The 18,861-nt window shown below is 41.3% G+C and overlaps 2 protein-coding genes across 8 annotated transcripts in view; one reads left to right on the top strand and one right to left on the bottom strand.

The window, feature by feature from the left end:
* Nucleotides 1-22: 22 nt before the first annotated feature.
* Nucleotides 23-7,197, top strand: abhd14b (abhydrolase domain containing 14B). 3 transcript variants are annotated; one of them, XM_077574055.1, is made up of 5 exons: nucleotides 23-158; nucleotides 1,425-1,639; nucleotides 2,593-2,834; nucleotides 2,922-3,102; nucleotides 6,860-7,197. In XM_077574055.1, exons 2-4 carry the CDS (start codon nucleotides 1,426-1,428, stop codon nucleotides 3,099-3,101), a joined length of 636 nt encoding a protein of 211 aa, XP_077430181.1. In that variant the 5' UTR covers nucleotides 23-158; nucleotide 1,425; the 3' UTR covers nucleotide 3,102; nucleotides 6,860-7,197. The 3 variants fall into 3 exon arrangements, with proteins under 3 accessions (XP_077430181.1, XP_077430182.1, XP_077430183.1); XM_077574056.1 differs by lacking the exon at nucleotides 23-158 and adding an exon at nucleotides 1,070-1,196; XM_077574057.1 differs by lacking the exon at nucleotides 23-158 and having other exon boundaries at nucleotides 1,388-1,639.
* cacna2d2a (calcium channel, voltage-dependent, alpha 2/delta subunit 2a) overlaps nucleotides 3,136-18,861 on the bottom strand; it is a 204,682-nt gene continuing 188,956 nt past the window's right edge. For 4 of the 5 annotated variants that reach the window (XM_077574047.1, XM_077574051.1, XM_077574046.1 and 1 more), the window contains 18 exons: nucleotides 18,691-18,767; nucleotides 16,732-16,746; nucleotides 13,972-14,032; nucleotides 13,583-13,680; nucleotides 12,589-12,679; nucleotides 12,365-12,427; nucleotides 12,134-12,237; nucleotides 11,936-12,034; nucleotides 11,767-11,858; nucleotides 10,913-10,960; nucleotides 10,764-10,835; nucleotides 10,530-10,682; nucleotides 10,395-10,447; nucleotides 9,370-9,425; nucleotides 9,002-9,125; nucleotides 8,816-8,925; nucleotides 8,659-8,741; nucleotides 3,136-7,623 (listed from right to left, as the gene is read on the bottom strand). In XM_077574047.1, the coding sequence (XP_077430173.1) occupies nucleotides 7,513-7,623; nucleotides 8,659-8,741; nucleotides 8,816-8,925; nucleotides 9,002-9,125; nucleotides 9,370-9,425; nucleotides 10,395-10,447; nucleotides 10,530-10,682; nucleotides 10,764-10,835; nucleotides 10,913-10,960; nucleotides 11,767-11,858; nucleotides 11,936-12,034; nucleotides 12,134-12,237; nucleotides 12,365-12,427; nucleotides 12,589-12,679; nucleotides 13,583-13,680; nucleotides 13,972-14,032; nucleotides 16,732-16,746; nucleotides 18,691-18,767 (1,510 nt within the window). In that variant the 3' untranslated portion in view covers nucleotides 3,136-7,512. The remainder of the gene's footprint in view (nucleotides 7,624-8,658; nucleotides 8,742-8,815; nucleotides 8,926-9,001; nucleotides 9,126-9,369; nucleotides 9,426-10,394; nucleotides 10,448-10,529; nucleotides 10,683-10,763; nucleotides 10,836-10,912; nucleotides 10,961-11,766; nucleotides 11,859-11,935; nucleotides 12,035-12,133; nucleotides 12,238-12,364; nucleotides 12,428-12,588; nucleotides 12,680-13,582; nucleotides 13,681-13,971; nucleotides 14,033-16,731; nucleotides 16,747-18,690; nucleotides 18,768-18,861) is intronic. The other variant, XM_077574048.1, reaches the window with a different exon arrangement.

The raw sequence follows: 18,861 nt of genomic DNA, 5'->3' as shown, positions 1-18,861 counted from the left end.
CTGCGACTCTCTCAGTGGACGCTAGAGGGCGATGAAGGCATTTGAGGACACTTTCATTTTCGGTGGCTCTCGTTTGTTTTGTTTTTCACCCTCGGCAAATGAAGCGGAAGCGCAACAAGTTTGCAAACTTCAAATTGTGTCGTCATCAACATCATCAGGTAAGAAGAATGTCGATATTTGTGGTCACAAATTCCTTCTCGCACGCAGAATAACATACATTGGCGTAGAACATGTCTCTTTCAGTTTTGCATTTCAAAAGAGATCTTGCAATATTTTTTCCGGCTGGTTCACAGACTTGGATGATGAATTCACCTTCTGTGGAAGTGAGTCAGAGATAATTTCATACTTATTTTGTATTAGCCCCGAGTGTGTCATCAAAAGTTTGTAGGGATTTTGCAAAGTATGTGTGTGTGAAAAAAACAATGGACCACCGTTACAATTGGTCTCTAAAAGATATAATTACAAGTTTTGTGCATAATGATAGGTGTACTTTGTATTTCGTGATCAATCTTATACTATTAATGAGCACATTTGACTAAAATGTGAATTTCCAAATCGTTTCCAAATTTTCAAATAGTTCCAATAAAAATAAATAACATTTAATACTTTGAAACTAAGAAATAAGAAAACGGCCTGCAATACTTGGCGTATGCTCATACCAAAGTTTCAATGTTTTTGAAAGAAATGTCGATGTTTTGTGGATTAAAAAGAGAGAGACTTTAACTGTAAAAAACAAACAAACAAAAAAAGAGGTGAAACTGACACTGACGACTTTTGAGTTGAAGACCAGAAATTCTGCTTTGACAAGGATAGTGTTTTTTTAAAATATTTTTTTATCTATTTATTTAGGCATTAACTGTCTTAACGTTTTGTTTGAGTGCCTCAGGGCAGGGTGGCAACTTTTTTTTTTTTTTTTTTTGCTCTATTTCTACAAAAACATGTCTCTTCCCAAACTTCCTCACGATTTCAAAGTGACACAACAATTAAATAAAATGTAAAGAATGAAACAATTTGTGCATCATTTTTTTCATGCTTGAATACGTGCCCCTTCCGGTGTGCATGCCTTGGCCACCAGAGGGCAGTCAAGAAGAGTCACTAAGTGACTCAGTAACCTGTAGTAACGAGTTTTTCTTGCAGCAGTGGCAAAAAAACAATAACAAAAGAGCGTGAAGCAAGCATGCACCCCACCTCTCCTTGTGGGTTGTGTTTGTCGTTGTTGTCGACTAGAGCAAAGGATTAAAACTGTTGAATATTCTGCCTGTATTTTATATCTTTATTGTTGTAAATAGGGGACAATTTAATTTATTCATATTTAAAATTGTACCATTAATAATCACATTTTCGAATCAGCATCAGTCTCGAAAAATCCTTATCGGTCGGGCACTTGTACTGACCATGTAGTTTGTGTGTCTGTGTTTGTTCAGCATGTCGCAGGTGGAGTTAAGCGAGGGCAGCGTGGAGGTGGCAGGCTGCACGTCACCACTCTTCTACAGACAAAGTCGACCGTCCTCCGGAGACATCAAGATGTCCGTTTTGCTTCTTCACGGCCGCCGCTTCTCCTCGGAAAACTGGCTCAGCATCGGCACTCTTCGCACGCTGGCTAACGTCGGCTGCCGAGCGGTCGCCATCGACCTTCCCGGTGAGCGGAACAGGAAGCAGTCGTCCATCCATTCATCCATCCATCCGTAGCACTTGTTGACATTTGGGTCGGTCTAAAACGCTTAAAGTGATCTAAATCTCTCTTGTTAAAATTTATGTGGACTTATCTATTTTTGCTTCCTTCAACCTTGGAAAATATCAAAACCAAACCTCAAGATTTTGGATTTTATGGACATTAAGCCTATTCGTCTCAATTTTCTGCATGCCCTATGGAGACTAAAAGGCTTAAAGGGATACTTTACTTATTTAGCAATTTCCGGCAGTAAAAAGTATTTTTTTGGGTCTATAATTATTTAAATTGTTTTATTATTATTTTTCATGTACAATTTGTACCTTTAAAAACAACTTGCTGTCGACTGAAAATGACATCACATGTTCGTTCTCAGGGCTCAGGTAACGACCAATCACGGCTCAGCTGCTCAGGCGAGCCGTGATTGGTCATTCCCTGATGCTTGTGATGTCATTTTTAGTCGACAACAAGTGACAAAATGTGTTTTTAAAGATATTAATTAGACGTGAAAAACAATAAAAATATCACATTATTTATAGACATTTTTATATGAAAAGGGCTAAATAAGTAAAGTATCCCTTTAACATCCATTAATTCAAAATTTTTGGAGCGATCGTTGGGCATAAGTTGGGATGTCCTAAAAATTTCAGTGAAGATTGATCACAGTTTCCTAACATCAAGTTACGATTTTCTGAAAAATATTGGTGCGATCGTTTGTTTTATTACTGTCCGAGGATGGAGTAGGAATGAGCGAAGATGTTCACATACATTTGGATGCTAATTAGCTGTAGTTTTCTGACATAAAGCTTTTTTCATTATGAAAAGGCCATAAAATCCAAAATCTAAAGGCGATAGTAGCGATGCGCACATTACATTTTTATGATGATTTTATTGTAGATTTGAAGTCAAACGCTTGTCCACAGGACTGGGCCGCTCCAGCTCCGCCGAGGCACCGGCGGCCGCGGGGGAGCTGGCCCCTGCCGCGTTCCTGACGGACGTGTGCGAGCGACTGCAGCTGAGCCCCGTGGTGTTGATCAGCCCGTCACTCAGCGGCGTGTATTCGCTCCCCTTCCTGCTGCAGCAGCAGCACCTGCTGCGGGCCTACATCCCCATCGCGCCCATCCGCACCGACAAGATCAGCGCGCAACAGTACCGCGGCGTCAAGGTCACATCATTTGGATTAGTTCGCAAGTTGTATCAATGTGGGCGGAGCATGGCGTCAAGTACTTTTTTTTTTTTTTTTAAACGACAGGTGCCGTCCCTGATCGTCTACGGTGATGGCGACACCGAGCTGGGGCAGGTGTCGCTTAGCAACCTGTGCCAGCTGGCGAATCACAGCGTGGCTGTGATGAAAGGGGCGGGGCACGCCTGTTACCTGGACGACCCGGACGCGTGGCATAAGATCCTTACAGACTTCCTTGCTAAACTCTGAGGTACAAAAAAAAAAAAAACACGACACATTAAAATGAAGTGAAAAATATGAACATTATTTATTAACTGATTCTCTGTAATAAACAATTTGAAAATATTTTACAAGGAGTCACAGACACAATATTTTTTTTTTTACAAAGTTTGCCCCTCTTCTTTTTTTTTTTCACATCTTTTTTTCCGCGTAGCTTCACCTGTACAAAAAGAATGGAGCGACAAACAAAACAAAGGAGCTCAAGTCATCCTCTCACACAAACACGCTCGCTCACTCACGAGAAAGAAATACAAAATAAAAATCTGTTTGGACTTCAGACCTCAAACTTATCAACAGTGCTCTTTTCCTATATTTATATTTAGATATTTATACGGACTTCACACTTTGACTGATTCCGACTCTTGTTTTTCTCTAAATGTTATTTTCTTTTAAACACACACTTTTGTCAAACATGGTCACGTAGCACCAGACTACACACTACACAATCACATACACACTGTCCCCCCCCCCCCCCCTCCCACACACACGCGCCTCCCCTTTTGCTTCTTCTATCCACCCTCGTCACAATTTGATTCGATTTTTTTAGCAAACCTGTCAAATCGCAAAAGATGTGCTAAGCCTTATGTTAGCAATACTGACACCATGTGTGTGCGTGCTTTTTTCTTTTCTTCTCTTAATTTTGCTCATCGGGAACAACAGTAATTTTCCAAGGCGTAGTGCAAAGAAAACAAAATTTTTATTTAAACTGAGCCATCTTCAGTCATATTTCCAAATATTCCAGAAAAACGAAAAACAAAACAAAACACAACAATCATGATTTGTATTTATTTTTGGTGAACCTGCCAAATGATAAAAGACGTGCAACACATGATGCCATAATGCTATGTTGCTACATTTTTAGCATGACTGTTGCCTTGTGTTAGCATCCCGCCATTTTGTTTCTACAGAGTGTTTTTTTTTATTTAAACTTTTCTGATTATTATTAACTCATTAACGGCTTCAGTCAATATTTGAATCCGGGGAGTATTAAGTTATCCAAAACTGTCAGGAATGATTACAAAAATAAATAAATAAAAATAATGAGCATCACTGGTGCCATTTTTTCCCCCTAACCATCTTGTTACGTTTACTTTTTAGGTACCGTTCCTTGGTCAGTAAGTAAGTGTGTAATCATAAAAAAGTGTCAGGAAAAAAAAAATCCCAATACCCATCCATTATTGATGCCATTATTAACTCCATTAATTATGTAAAAAAATATGGTGGGGGTGCGAGGGGGATCAGAGCTCTGCTGTGCGTGACGCTAAGGCATTCAAATAGAGAGGCGTCGTTTTTCTACGTTGCATTTTCAAAACACCGACCGACTAACACATTCTGTCAATCCAAAAAGCGCTGATGTCCCTTTTTTTTTTTTTTTTTTTTAAACGTCCATAACACTGGATTGTGTTCATTGCGACACACAAACAAGAACATAAAAAAAAACAATCAGCCCTCGCATCACTTTCAAGACATTCCACTCGATTAATGCAAACACACGCACCCACAAACTCAGGCAGAACTAGAGCAGTCAAGTGGCCCTAATAACAAAAAAACATGGCCCAATATGGCTGGATTTACGCTGCAAGTGGCACAATTCCATGTATTACAAATTGTGGTTTTAAATTTCCTCATTCTGTGACTCTTCCGGTCTCTCAATTTGTATCTCAATTAGGAGTGTTAATTTAAAGTTCTTTTAACGACACAATTTTTTTTTTTTTAAAGCACGAATAATGAAAATCCTGTACTGGGGGAATTCCAGTCGCAACGGGGCAGACACGTCCACATCCAAATTTAGCAGTAATACATTTTATAATAATGCATGTATTTGTGGAGACCGGGGTCAAGTTGTACCTTAAAGTTTTAAAAATGTGCTGAGCTGTCACCAACGTCTTACAGATATAGTTATGCCATCTAGTGGCAGAAAAATGACCTCAACACAAATCAAATTCACACTCGTTTTTTTACAGTACAGTACAACTTTTTAATTTGAACTCAATTTTATGAATTGTTATGAAATTACTGTATCAATGACTACAAGTTGCAACCATATTTCTATTAGTTTAACATCCCCTTCCCCGGCACCACTTTTGTGTGAAAACTTAGGAAAATATATTTTACTGTACATTTAGAACAGTTATAAAATTTGCGATGAATCGTGAGTTTAACTCTTTGACTGCCAGACGTTTTCAGAAAAGGGATGCCGTGGGTGCCAGCCGATTTAAGCATTTTGACTGATCTTTTGACTGATCTTCCAAGGTCCACAGAAAATTATGTGTTTGGACTATGGAAACACACATACTACCAAATGAAAGATTGGACTCTCATCTTTCATCAGAAAAAAAAGTTTGTTTCTACCTTATTCCGTTTTTGAGTAATCAACAATAGAAAATGGTTTGTTTCACCTCTGTTTTGAAACAAACGTCTTTTAACGTCTTTGGCACTCCTCCATAGGATTTTACTAAACGTTATTTAACGTTTTTGGCAGTCAAAGAGTTAACTATCGAAGTCATGCGATTAATTACGACGACGCATTGGAATCGCCTGACAACCCAGAAATGAATGCCCAATTCTAGGATGGTTCACTTCAGCCAATCACAATCCAATATGGTCCACATGCGACATTAGGGGCGTGTCATGTGGGTTGACCGTATACGCCACTTCAAGTGTACATGAAAATGGAAATGGCTGACTTAGACCTGCAGCGTAAATCCAGTTGAAGTGTGTGTGCTGATAGCCTACTGACCGGACCTCCACGCATGGCTTTGTAGTCTACCTAAAAGCTGATCCCTCTCCAAGATGGCCGCTTGATTTCAAATGAACTCTACTATACAGATCGCTAAGCTCGTCCACCACAAAGTGCGTCAAGGCACTATTATGAAACAGAGCGGCTCCTAAACAGTCTAAGAGGACGATCACGTGACAGGCGCCAGGCAGCGTTTGGTGGCCATTTTGGGGTCAGCATGATAAGGCCTGGACCACCCTGGCAGTGAAGGATGCAACCGATGAAGAACATGTGACATGAGGCAGTTTAGCCAGGAGAAGCAAAAGCCTTCTGCGGAGGACTGAAAAGGAAAGCGAATGGAACATTACAAGGAAAGTTGCGAGAATAATATTACGAGAAGAAAGTAGGATTTTTATGAGAAAACAGTTGTGTTTGAATGTCAAACATTGGCTAGATCCTAAAAAAAATAATCCTTAGCCTAATTGCAGGTATACAGTTAAAATATAATATATTTTTAAGGATTACACTCTTACCATAACATTCCTGTATGGGTAATTTATTCTTGTAAAATGGAACATTTTTGTAAAATTATAGGATTAAAATGTATAATTATAAAAATCCTATTCTTGTGAAAGTGCAATCATAGGTCAAGAATGTTTTGTCAGATTGCAAAATGAGTTCTCATTAGATTACTTTTATTTTAAATTTAAGAATTCATCCTCATAAAATTTTAATCTAGATTTGATTTACTGTCGTAACATTACAAATGAATTCTTGTAAAATCACAACTTTTTTATCGTGAAATCACACAATTTTCCCCTCATAATATTCCACATGTATCCCCTGTAACCTCACAACCTTTTTTGCTCGTAACTTTATGACTTAACCCTTGTAATATTCCATTTTTTTCTCATACTATAACAATGTTTATCTTGTCACATTTACGACTTCGTCCATGTAGAATTTGATCTTTTTTTCTTCTTCTTTTTCTTCTTGTCCTTCTTCACAGCCTCATGCGGACTGGCAGAGGTGATGTTGGTATAAATGGAGGTCAGAGAGGTTCTTCTTTTTTGTTTGTTGGTAATATATAACACTACACCACACCGCTTGCTAATAATAAGTGAAAACGTCACAGCTGTGTTATTAGAGCGTGAGCTTTTTGTGTCGTGAATATGAGCACGTCATGACAATAACATTTTTTCCTTTAAATCCCTCTCATGAAGCCATGGTTGCTGTGTTTTTTGGCTAGAAAAATAAGACCACATGAAAGTCTATCTCATTTTGGCAAGTAGATATAGTAGTGCATAAATTAAACATATCGTCCCTTTTTTTTTTTTTTTTTTTTTGGTGAACAAAAATAAAACGTAATTCTCATGACACGAGTTGACATGTCGTCTACTTGAGAGTTTTTTTGTGTTTTTTTTTTGTTGTTGTGGGGATCGGCGGGTGGTGGGGACTCTCCTTGTGTGGCTAACCTTGGCTGAGGACACAGAAGTGAAGCTGGCGAGACGGCGGCACTCAGGGCTTCCATCGTTGCCCATCATTGCCTATAAGACTACTTTAGGTGGTGGTAGTGAGGAGGTGGGGGAGCATTGGGGGCACATATGAAAAGCACAGGACAGCTATAAAGTGTGTGTGTGTGTGTGTGCGTGGCAGACGAGATTAATGTAGTAGAGAGTGAGCGTGAGGGTAAAGCACGAGCAGTTGAACCAGCAGCAAAGCCACGCGGGACGGACGGAAGGAGTGGCCCCGTCCACAGTCTGACGTGTTCTCCTGAGGAAGCGCGGCAAAAAAGAAAATTTAGGTTTGGATTCTTATTCATTCGTCATAATCCGGGTCGAAATAAAGTTACTCGGAAGTCATTAAAAAAAGGAGGGAACATTTGGAATTGCTGCACTGATATGAGTTTCGAAAATGCTAACAGGTGGTATGCTAGCAAGGATAGCAACCTTAGTAGAGAATGAGAATTAATTTATTTTATTTAATATTGAATTTAACCCTGGAGAACCCAAGAACCATTTTCTTCTTTAGAAAATTATGATATTTTTTTCTATTTTAACCCTTTATTCCCTAATTTAGGATTAGGGCGAAATTTGACCCTTTTGGGATTTAGGGGTATCATTTCGAAAAATCAGAATAACAAAAACTGTCAGTAAACTATTTAGAATTTAAGAAAATAACCAATCAAATACACAGCTACATTGAACAATAATTTTTTTTTGTTTTATTTGTTGCATTTTAGAACTGGATTTTGAATGTACAAACACACTTTGGCCAATGGAAACAAGAACACAGGGACAAAATCACTGCTGGAAAAAAAAAGAAGGTCTTTGTTATTTGAGTAGCAGAATTTATAGGGGCCAAATTTGACCCCGTAGGTTCTCCAAGGTTAATTTGGATTTACTATTTTACATCTTCCTCTGTATCCAGGGACTATTTCTGATGAGAACTGATTACATGCTAAAATGAAATTCAAGCGTATGAGTTGCTAGCGAGGTAGCATCCATGCTGCTAACATTTGGTGTGCTAACATATAGCAAAGTAGAGTTACCAAAGTCATGAGGGCAGATTATTTAGGGTTTTAAATCACATCCTATATTCAGGTACAAATGTAAGCAGAATTACTAACAATTGCTAACATGCTTTTTGTTGCTATGCTAACAAATATTAAGGCAGCGACCTTAATGGAGAAGTCTGTAATTTGTTGTTAGTCTCTTGCTCTGTATTCACATACTTCTTCTAACCCAAATTGCTAAAATCCTAACATGCTATATAAGCTATTAAGCTAGACGATTAGGCCAATCTTACCGCGTTGTTGTTGTCAAAACAGGTGGAGGGTCCTTTTCGATAGCGCGCCACTGCCATTTCCTCACACGGGTTCTCCTCCATGACTGCAAATAAGCAATTACGGAAAAAAGAACAGAAGTTCTCGACATGTCAACGACATCACGGCAGCGGAGGATACACTCCTCCTCCTCCTGGGACAGCTTTTCGATCTCGCAGGTGTTGCAGGGCATCTTCTCGGCCACCACGAACAACAGGTTGGTGTTGTTTATCCTCTTGGCGTGGATCAGCCTGTTAAGAGAAGACGCGGCACTTTATGCTGTTGTGTCATTCTTGACTGACTGTTGGGGTGTGCGAGTGTTCGGACCTGGAGCAGTTGCCGCAGTCCTGCACCATGCTGAAGGAGCTGCTCAGGTTGCCCAGGTAGTACTGAGTCTGGATCATGACGCAACTTCTATCCTTGAAGTCCAGCCCGTCGGCGTCCACCTCGTCTGAGGGTCATATTAGAAACACGCACAAACATAGTCCCCGTAACAAAAAGTTTGAGATCCTGGACTTTTGTTGGAATTGGAGATATCATTTTGTGTGCACTGTTGGACTCTCACATTTAAAAAATCAGCATGCATGTAGCGCAATTAAGAAGAGTAGTGAAATGAACAAAACACTGTTTAATTATGCATTTATTTGTAGATGATTTTTTTTTTGTTAAACAAATGCTGGCATTTTGGCACCCACCTGTGACAAACCAGCTGTGATAAGCCAGCCCGTACATGACCTGCTGGAACAATGACCTGAAAACAAGAAGGGGCCAATATAAATATTTGTTTTGTGTATTAGTTTTGTGTATAAGTAGGACAAAGCTCACACTTTCTAATGAGTTCCCGTTCAACATATCATCGATTCGTCGCTGTCCCGTGAAAAGCACTTATGTGACTGTCCATTTTTTTTATTAAATTTTTTATGTTTATGGGGTGTCTGCATTCAGTTTCATCCCATAAACAAAAAAAATATATATATAAAAAAAAAAGACAAAAAATATTTGTCACAGGACAGCGATGATATGAAATTAACCCATAATCGTACTATATCTTCATTCACAGAGATATTAATTTAAAGGAGACAAACACATTGATTCTCCACACAAAAAAAATAAAAAATAAAATCCCAGATGGTTTCGACATTATTCACTCCCCGTGTCCAAACTCGCAAGGCTGGCTGGGTCCTCCGAAGGCCGAATTTGTCGGCTGCACGACGTCCACAATCCGTGCGTGCCGTCGAGTCGCACCGGGAGTGACGTCATGCGGCCGACAAATTCGGCCTTCGGGGGGACCCAGCCTTGTGAATTTGGACACACACCGTGCATTGCTTGAAAATTGCCGCTATTCACCCAACCTAGTTACCAAGTCATGGACGGAAAACCCAAACGTGGGGTGATTTAATTTTATGGCAATTTAAATCAAAAGTGCTTAGTTGTTATTAAGAAACAGGATCACAATGTTGTTTTTATTTTTATTTTTTTATTTTTACTAGGTTGTGTGATTCACACTTGATTGGTGTGCAAACACTCCACAGACCCATCTACTTATATACAAGTCATTACAAAAATCAATTATCCTATAATGTCCCTATTAACAATGATTATTATTATGGCTGTAATTTATAGTGCTTGTAGAACTGCAATTCAGTACTATTGAAAACTACACCGTGAATATTACACCGTGCAGGTTGTAGGGTATATCATTTAAAATTAAATTTCTCACCAAGCAGCAGCCGATGTCCACCAAGCCAGGTTAACAAAATCCGCAATGGTGGGCTGCGGACATGACAACGAGTGAATGTCAAATTATTCATGTTCAAAAATGAGCCGCCATCTGTCAAATGTATGTTTTTATTACCACAAAGACGCCTCTCCGCCCGGCTCCCGCCTCGCTGTTGGGCATGCGTTCGCACACCGACTGGTAGTCGAAGGATTGTTTGCGGTAGTAGAAGGAGTTGTTGTAGAGCGCGTACATCAGGGAGGGGTCCACGTCGCTGAAGAACATGCCCACCTGGGGGGGAGGACACAAAAAAAGTCCGGATAGGGGCTTCATAAAATAGTGTAAGCGCCTGCGATGAAGTTCAACGACAACCTTGTTCCAGTCGTCCTTCTGGTTGGACATGATGAGGAAGCCGCCGTCGTCGATTAAGTAACACAGGAGGTCCTGCAGGCAAATGCGACCGTAGAATTGAGAGCTCGAGGAGCAGTGAAATGTGTGTAAGAAGACAAATGGACACTCACGTCATTGTTGGCTTCGCAGTCCATCTCACAGGCCCGGTTTGGTCCACACTGACACAAACCAAAGGAAGGACATGAGTATAAATAAGGCCAGGGAACAGAAGAGGGACTTTACAAATGCCCACTCTGCATATGGTGTTCCACAGGGTTCAATTTTGGGGACCTTGCTGTTTTTTTATTGTATTTTCTAACCCGGGGCTCTACGGAAGACGTTTAGGGCCAGTGAAGAGGGGGGAAAAAAAAGTGTGGGCAGGATTCTGACTTTAATCTCAGGATTCTGATTTTAAAGTGAGAATTCTCACTTTGTGACGTAGAGCTTTGAATTGTGTCAGAAAATCAGAATTATGAGAATAAAGTCAGAATTATGAGATTGAAGTGAGAATTCTCACTTTAAAGAATTCTGTGATCAAAGTCAGAATTCTGAGAATAAAGTCGGAATTATGACTTTAAAGTCAGAATTTTTTGATTAAAGTCAGAATTAGAATGCTAAGAAAAAAGTCAGAATCCTGCCAACCTTTTTTTCCTCTCTCTTCACTGTCCCTAATTCTCTTGTGTAGGGATCCATCTTGAGAAAAGCTTGATATTTCCTTTCACTGCTAAATAAATCAAGTCAAGTGAAGAAAGGTAAAGTTGAGTTGAGTCTATCCCAGCAAGGTCGACCCTGGACTGGTCGCCAATCACAAGCCATACTGTATATAGACAAATAACTGTTCATTCACATTTATTTGTTTGTAAATACAGTTTGACCTGAAATCTACTTAATTCCAATCAATTGCCATACCAAACACCCCCAACTTATTAGTGTTCAACAACTAAACCGAGCCAAACAAGTCTTCGTTCATTGCACATTTGCTTACCGTGTTCGGGCCTTGCCGGTTGTCTGTGTGGTTACTGGCAAGAATCTTGAACTTATCCACCCAGGCTTCCAGATCCAGTTTCACTCCGACAACTGCCAAATGACACGCACGCAAAAGTTACCGCGAGCATCTTCCAAACGAAAGCCCCGCGGGTCACGCGCGAACGCACCCGCCGGTTTGATGGTCTTCCCTCCGACTGAGATGTCCACCGCCGTGCTGACCAGGATCCCGATGGTGTCATTCTCCGGGTTGAGCATCTCGTCTCTGGCTGCGAGACGAAGAAGAAAAAAAAAGAAGAAGAAGTGAGTAAGCAAAAAGGCCGGGTTCGGCGTGAGACGCCCCCCCCTCCCCCAGGAGCATCATTCACCTGTACGATAAGGCGCTCTAAAGATGTAGCCCTTGTTGTCGAGACTGCGGCGGTAATAGCTGGCGTTAAACGGCTCGGGGTCTTCCTCCCAGCTTTCCGCAGCCCTGACATTTTAAGAGAGCTGTAAATCTCCCCGCTTACGAGGCCGCGAGTGCCGCGCTCGTTCCTTATCGAGTGATTGGACTTTAAAAGGGAGGCATTAAAAGCAGTCTTGATAAGACGGACTCTTACTTGTTGGGAAACACTCGTGTGATTCCTCCGTCTGTGGCGGCAAATACCGCCAGAAAACCGTACCTTCAAAAGCAATGGACATATTATTCAAAACTTTTTATGGGCTTATATGCAAATTGCAGGGTCTTGGATGTCCCTCCCAACCCATCAAGTGTGAAATGACACAAGCAAGTAAATCTTTTGTTTTTTTTTGCCTACTTGAGAAAGCGTCTGTCGGCACTCACGTGTTTAAGTCTTTGTTCTTCCACACTTTGTCCACCAGCTGCCGGATGATGCCCGTGTCCAGGATCAGGTTGTGAAGGAGCAAATTGTCGCCTGGACAAGGCAACGCAACACAGCTAAATATTTGCACGCAAACAGAATAGCAACATGAATATGGGGCGGCCAAGCTTTTTGTTTCCTTGGGGGGGGTATGTGCTCAGGATGTTGTTTGATTAGGTTTAGAAGCCTACTGCACAGGTGATAATGGAATTTCAGGCTTTTAGCTCCCAAAAACGATTTATTAGAGGATTAATTATGTGTTTTTTTTTTTGTCAATTGTGTTAACAGTAAGAAGCAAAGCCATTAGCATCGTATCAACTGCACAAATGTGCCGGGGAAAAAAAAAGCAGAGGCAACTAAAATGTTGCTAAACACAAACACAATCTACCTGTTAGAATTTTTTAAAATGTTTTGGACATACATTTAATCCCTAAAAGATGATCCCTGACAAAGGTGTTCAATAAAATAAATGTTAAACGTGCCCAATATTCACAATTCCAAAAGTTTTTATTTTTTTTCCAGCATGGATATGGATGTCCTGTGTCACCAGAGTTAACTCGCGATTAAGTTTGTCATACATACGTTAATTGACCAAATACAAATGCGGTTGGATCATTTCGACCATTGATACAGTAATAAACATACAGTAACTTTACATTTATAATTTTATAAGTAATTCATAAAGTTATTTGAAGTTAAAAAGAGATACTGAACAGTTAAAAAGAAGTGTCAAACAATCAGCCATACATTTGTGTTGAGGTCATTTTCTGCCACTAGGTGGCATTAGTGTTTCATGCTGTACGTTGTTCTTTTCAAAATTAAGAGCAAAGCCCATGATTAGAGCAAAATCAATTTCATGACTTTTAATGACCCGCAGAAACCATGTAAGATACCACAAGATGGCGGCCAAGGTCCTGTATAATAGGAAAGTAGTACAGTGCGAGGAATCGGACTGACATTGCTTGGAGTCGGGCGTCACTTTCTCCATGAGGGCGATGAAGTTGAGCAGGAATTCCGTGTTATTGCTCGACAACTCCAGATCGTTGCAGTATTCCCTTGAGGAGCCAAAACAAAAACGGAAGACTGCTTAAACCTGCCTGACGCGTTTCGGTCCCGAGACAACTCATGCAGCAGTGGCAGCATGCACGGAGGGTTGTTGTACTTGGGCACAGTGACGGTGAACTCTGATGACACAAAAAGCCAAGTTTGGGCATCACTCATCAGTGACAATGAAAAACAGTACGATGCGACACACACACACACACTCGACACACAAACGCACAAAATAAACACTCCTGGACGAGATGTAGCGTAATGACAACAAGGAGCGTTCCACACAAGGCTACCTGGGAGCAATGAATATATGTCCTTCAGACTCAAAACTGTTTGGCAGCAGTGACTCAAAATCTGCAACAGAAAGGGGGGAAGATTATCCGGGAAGGGGGAGAAGGAGGAGAAGGGGGGGGGCCGGGGGGAGTGAGGGACTTGCGGCTGTTCGGGGGACGGAGGGCGGGTGGACACAACGGGACTTATACCATAGCAGCGTTGAGGAATCATGGGAAACATTAGCGTTAGCCAAAATGTTGCCTCAAATAGAACCTGACCTCAATGGATGAACTTGGACTTTTTTTTTTTTTATCTTTTAAAAAATCAATCCAACATGTTTAGGATGTCTGAGAAGTGACTTGACTCGGCGTAGCGTCAGGAAGCGACTTCTCAGACCCACTCCGGGTTGCGGCGAGCGCTGTAAAAAGGTCAGGCAGGCATCAACGTGGCCAACTGTTGCAAGGGTCCTGATGGAGGTGGTCGCCCCTCAGGCTGCCAGGGCGGGGGGGGCTCGGAGAGACACATAATCGCAGGAAGGTGCATCGCATTGTGAAGGGCAAGGCGAGGGGCAACGCTAACAAAAAAAATGACAAATTTCATCACATGTCACACTGGTGCTTCAGATCAACCAATGGGGTGCCCAGGTAGTCTCCGCCCACAATGCCGTGCACCGTCCGGGGTCGGGGTTCGCTTAGGAAGCGTTGGGCCCTGCGCCTGGCGGTCTGAGGGGTGAGTTAGGGGTGTGGCAGAGGGGGGGGGGGGGTGACGGGGACAAGCTGATGGAGACGGGGATTGTAGAGAGGGACGAAACAGGAGGTCGCTGCGCTGGGCTGACACCTGAGGGGGGGGGGGGGGGGGGGGTTGGATACAGCTCAAATGAATGACACTCCAGGTCTACTTGGAGAGTGATGCTAATGCTAAAGCTAATGCTATATGAGTTTGTTTATGCACAATCAAATAGAAGAGTTCTTCTAATATTCTACCATTAAGGAATCCAAAACCAACCACAATTTAATTAGTCACAATTTATCATCCGTCTTGGAAAGCTGATTTCGCTTACGGTTCATTAGGAAAAAGTCACTGGAATTTGCTGCTTCAAAACAAAATGGCCCACTTACTCTTCGACCTTGTGCATTTGTCCCTGAGACTTTTTTTGTGTGTGTGTCCTTCCTGTTACGATAGACACGTCCGCCCAAATTGCGTGCTGATTAGTAAAATCACTGTTGGCGGCTAATTCTCTTTTTCATTTTCTGACAATCCTAATAATGATCCTCAAAATTTTGATGCCATTTTCTGCCCACATTAGATGACGTAAGCAAAAAAAAAAAAAGTTTGACAATTTGGCCCCTCTTTCTAGTACATCTGCTTCCCATTGGAGCTCATTTGGACAAATTCCCTCAAAAGTACAAGGCAAGGTTGGAGTTTGCCCAAAATGGCTGACTTCCTGTTCAATTTCAGGCATAGGTCCTTGAGACTTTTTCATACATGCCCACTCAATTTCACGATGATTGAGTAAAAATCATTTCAGGGCAAATGTTTTTCGATTGTCAGGGCATTGAATCAATTGCAACTGGACTGTTCTGGAAATATTTTTAACTTTGGGGTGGTTGAGTTCAGGATTCCTAAAATACACCAATTTTCACCAAACACAAGTTACACACCATTTTTAAGTGGCTTTACGCAGTGCCTGGTTCTTGAACATGATCTCTCGGTATTAGGGGTGTGAATTGCCTAGTACCTGCCGATTCGATTCGTATCACGATTCATAGGTCACGATTCGATTCGATACCGATTAATCCCGATGCAAATCTGTAAATTGATTATTGCGATTTTTTTTTTACTCAAATTTAGAAAATACTAACCAGTAAACTTATACATGTACACTGTAAGATTTGTATGAATTTTTTTATTTATTTTTTATCTGAAAATTCAGGTTTATAACTGAGCCACTGCATTTTGCAACAGGTTGCAGTCTGTTTCATCTTTGAACAGCACTGAAATCAAATATTAAGGCTTAATGTTCCATTAATATAAAATTCTTCCATGCTTAATGTGTAAATCCTAACCCTAAGTAAGACGTTTTGTTGAATATTCCCATAAAAAATGTATGTTTAAAAATCGATTCAGCCAGCCACATATCGAATCGATTCGAGAATTGCGCGATGTAATATCGCGATATATTGACAAATCGATTTTTCTCATACTCGGTATGATGCGATACATTTAAATTATATTTATAAAGGCAGAATTTATAATACAGCATCAGACTGTTACGTGGTAACTAATAAACTGTCTAACACTGACTTAAATACTGTTGGTATATTTGCAAAAATCAACACTGGATCGAGCTGTTGTATCGCTAATTCACGGCCCTTGATATTAGAATGAACATTAACAGATTAGTGACACGCCAAGAACTAGACAGGCAGGTAAAGGGAAGAAAGGATGCAGAGAAGAGGTGAAAGACGGACAGGAGGAAAGGAACCATCCACAGAAGGAACATGAACATCTGTCTTCCTTTTCAGTGCGTCTGCAGCAGAGGTGAGCTGAGAACTGAGCCGTTATCATGTCAGGAAGGGTGAGGGTGAGGTTCAAAGGAGGAGAAGAGGGTCCTGGAGGCAAAGACGGGCGGGCAGGCAGACAAGGGGGAGCCAGGGTTAGGGTGAAGTTAGGAGGGTAGTGGTGGTGGTGGGGGTGGTGGGGGTCAGGATGAGGGAGGAAGCGGTAGGCAGGAGGAGGAGGAAGTCAAGGGAACGTGGACCAAGATGGAGTATACTTGCCCTGGATGTATGACACTGTGTGGATCCATCAGAGAAGGAGCAAGAAAAGAAACAGGGGGTCGGGTGGGAAGGGGTTTTGGGGGTAGGGGGGGGGGAGGGTTCACAGACAATATTTTATTCAATTTATTGCTTGAATAAAAATATTGTGTTTTTGAAAAAAATTAAGAAAGAAAGAAACCATTGGAATAAAACAAGACGAGTAAAGTGGGATACACACATATTGACAATCAGCCCGATTTTAACATTTACGATCAGAAACAACACGATTATTGGCTGTCTGAAAGATGAACCTGATTTCATCCATTTTTATTCATCTCGGGGGGCGGCCATTTTTGCCAATACGGTGTCGACTGAAAGTGATGTCACAGCTGCCCTCGGGCTCACGTTGTGAATGTCACAAGAGCAAACCCAGAAAAGAGGTGACGTTCGCAATGCGAGCCCGAAGGCACTTTGATGTCAATTTCAGTTGAAATGGATCAAATGGAGGGATTCACGTGCTAAATTCGTACTCCACAAACACAATATTAATCAGAATACAGTCTTTAAATTGAAGGGGGCACATACAGCATTTTTGTTGTTGTTCTCCCTGAACTGCTTGGAAAACTCCAGAGAAACATAATTGTTAAACCTTTTCAATATTAACGATCACAAATCCTCTGGACTTTAATAGCCAATTAGGAAGTAACCTGAAGCTCAACATGACAAGAAGAGTTTTCAACCTCAATGTGGTTACCAGATAAGCTAACAGTTAGCCTAGCATCCTCCATTTCTTCTTCTTCTACTTTTTCATATGCAAATACCTACATTTAGTCCATAATTTCAGCATTTTCGCTGCCTTACAAATTACAATCAAAGATCATTTTTGAATGTGAAAAATTACCCTGATGAATTATCACGCGGTGTAGGGTATGCCGAGAGTATTTTTTCTTCCCCAATCCTCTCTAAAAACCTTCAGGGCTGGAGATTACGAGCTTGTTCAATATTTACTATAGGAAATACATTTTTCTTTGTATTTTCCATGTTGTGGTACTACGACAAATTTGTTTAGTGGCGGCGACTCACGATTGCTGATGGAGATCTATTTCCTTACTCACACAAATGCCGATTTATTACCTCAAGGTAATCGGTGAAGATACTAAAAATCGATATGCGTGTACCCCGCTGAAAAGAAATAAAAACCAAACATCTTATTTGCTGGAGCAAATGAGAAAGACAGAAAAAAAAAGAGACAATTATTGTGGGAAAATATCAAGAGGAAGTACAACAAAGAAAGAATGAGAACGTGTCCCCATTCGGACCCACAAAACCCAAACTCCCACACATGAGCAGCCCGGCACATGGGCCTTGTGGGAGTTTATGTGCTGAATGATTCCAAAGCTCACACGCAGTACACAAAGTCACACATACGACAGAAGGGAAAGAAAATCATAGAAGGCATCATAAGGAGGTGAAAAGCATGCGTGTTTTCACAATTTCCCGCCAAAACAACATACGCTTCAGAATCATTTCTCGGTGGAGAAGAGGCGAGAGCATTTTGCAAAGGAATAATAATAATCATAAAAAATAATAGCACAAAGTCACCATTATTTTCACCGGTGTCACACAGCTTTCACCTTTCTGACTCTTCAGTTTGTTTTTTTCTTCAGCCGGAGCGAAGAAAAAACATCACCGTTTTTTTTTTTTTTTTTTTTTTTTTTAACAGCACAGCATGGAGACAGGAGGAGGAGGGAGGAGGAAGGAGTGATACTCAGATTGGATCCAGCCTATCAAGGAGCACCGAGAGGAAGAGGAGGAAGAGGAGGAGGGAGAGAAAGGCGAGTCGCTCCGTTCCCTACGATGATGTTGGACAACCCCGGGGAATAAAAGTCCCATGTGAACGAGAGAGAGAGAGCGCGGAAAGAAGAGAGAGAGAGAGAGAGAGCGAGGGTGGTCCGGCGTCGGTGGTGCGAAGGTACTTACACTGCACCTGCAGGATCTGGTCGCTAAGGTTGGCTTTGACGTGGCTCTCGCTATATGTGGGCAGTACCAACCCTAGACTGAGATAGTCGGGCAGACGCACAAACATTAGGGATACAAAACAACGTAAGTGCAGATACATTGCGGGACAACAGTTGGACAAAAGTATTGGGA

This window comes from Vanacampus margaritifer, chromosome 8 (genome assembly GCF_051991255.1).
Source record: "Vanacampus margaritifer isolate UIUO_Vmar chromosome 8, RoL_Vmar_1.0, whole genome shotgun sequence".
Classification (NCBI taxonomy): domain Eukaryota; kingdom Metazoa; phylum Chordata; class Actinopteri; order Syngnathiformes; family Syngnathidae; genus Vanacampus; species Vanacampus margaritifer.
The sequence above is the reverse complement of the archived record's forward strand: the minus strand, read 5'-3'. Positions and strand labels throughout refer to the sequence as shown.

Coding starts and splice junctions, on each gene's coding strand:
- abhd14b (XM_077574055.1), top strand. CDS start 1,426: ATGTCGCAGGTGGAGTTAAGCGAGGGCAGCGTGGAGGTGGCAGGCTGC. Junction 1,640..2,592: donor GGTCGCCATCGACCTTCCCG/GTGAGCGGAACA, acceptor GCTTGTCCACAG/GACTGGGCCGCTCCAGCTCC. Junction 2,835..2,921: donor AACAGTACCGCGGCGTCAAG/GTCACATCATTT, acceptor TTTAAACGACAG/GTGCCGTCCCTGATCGTCTA.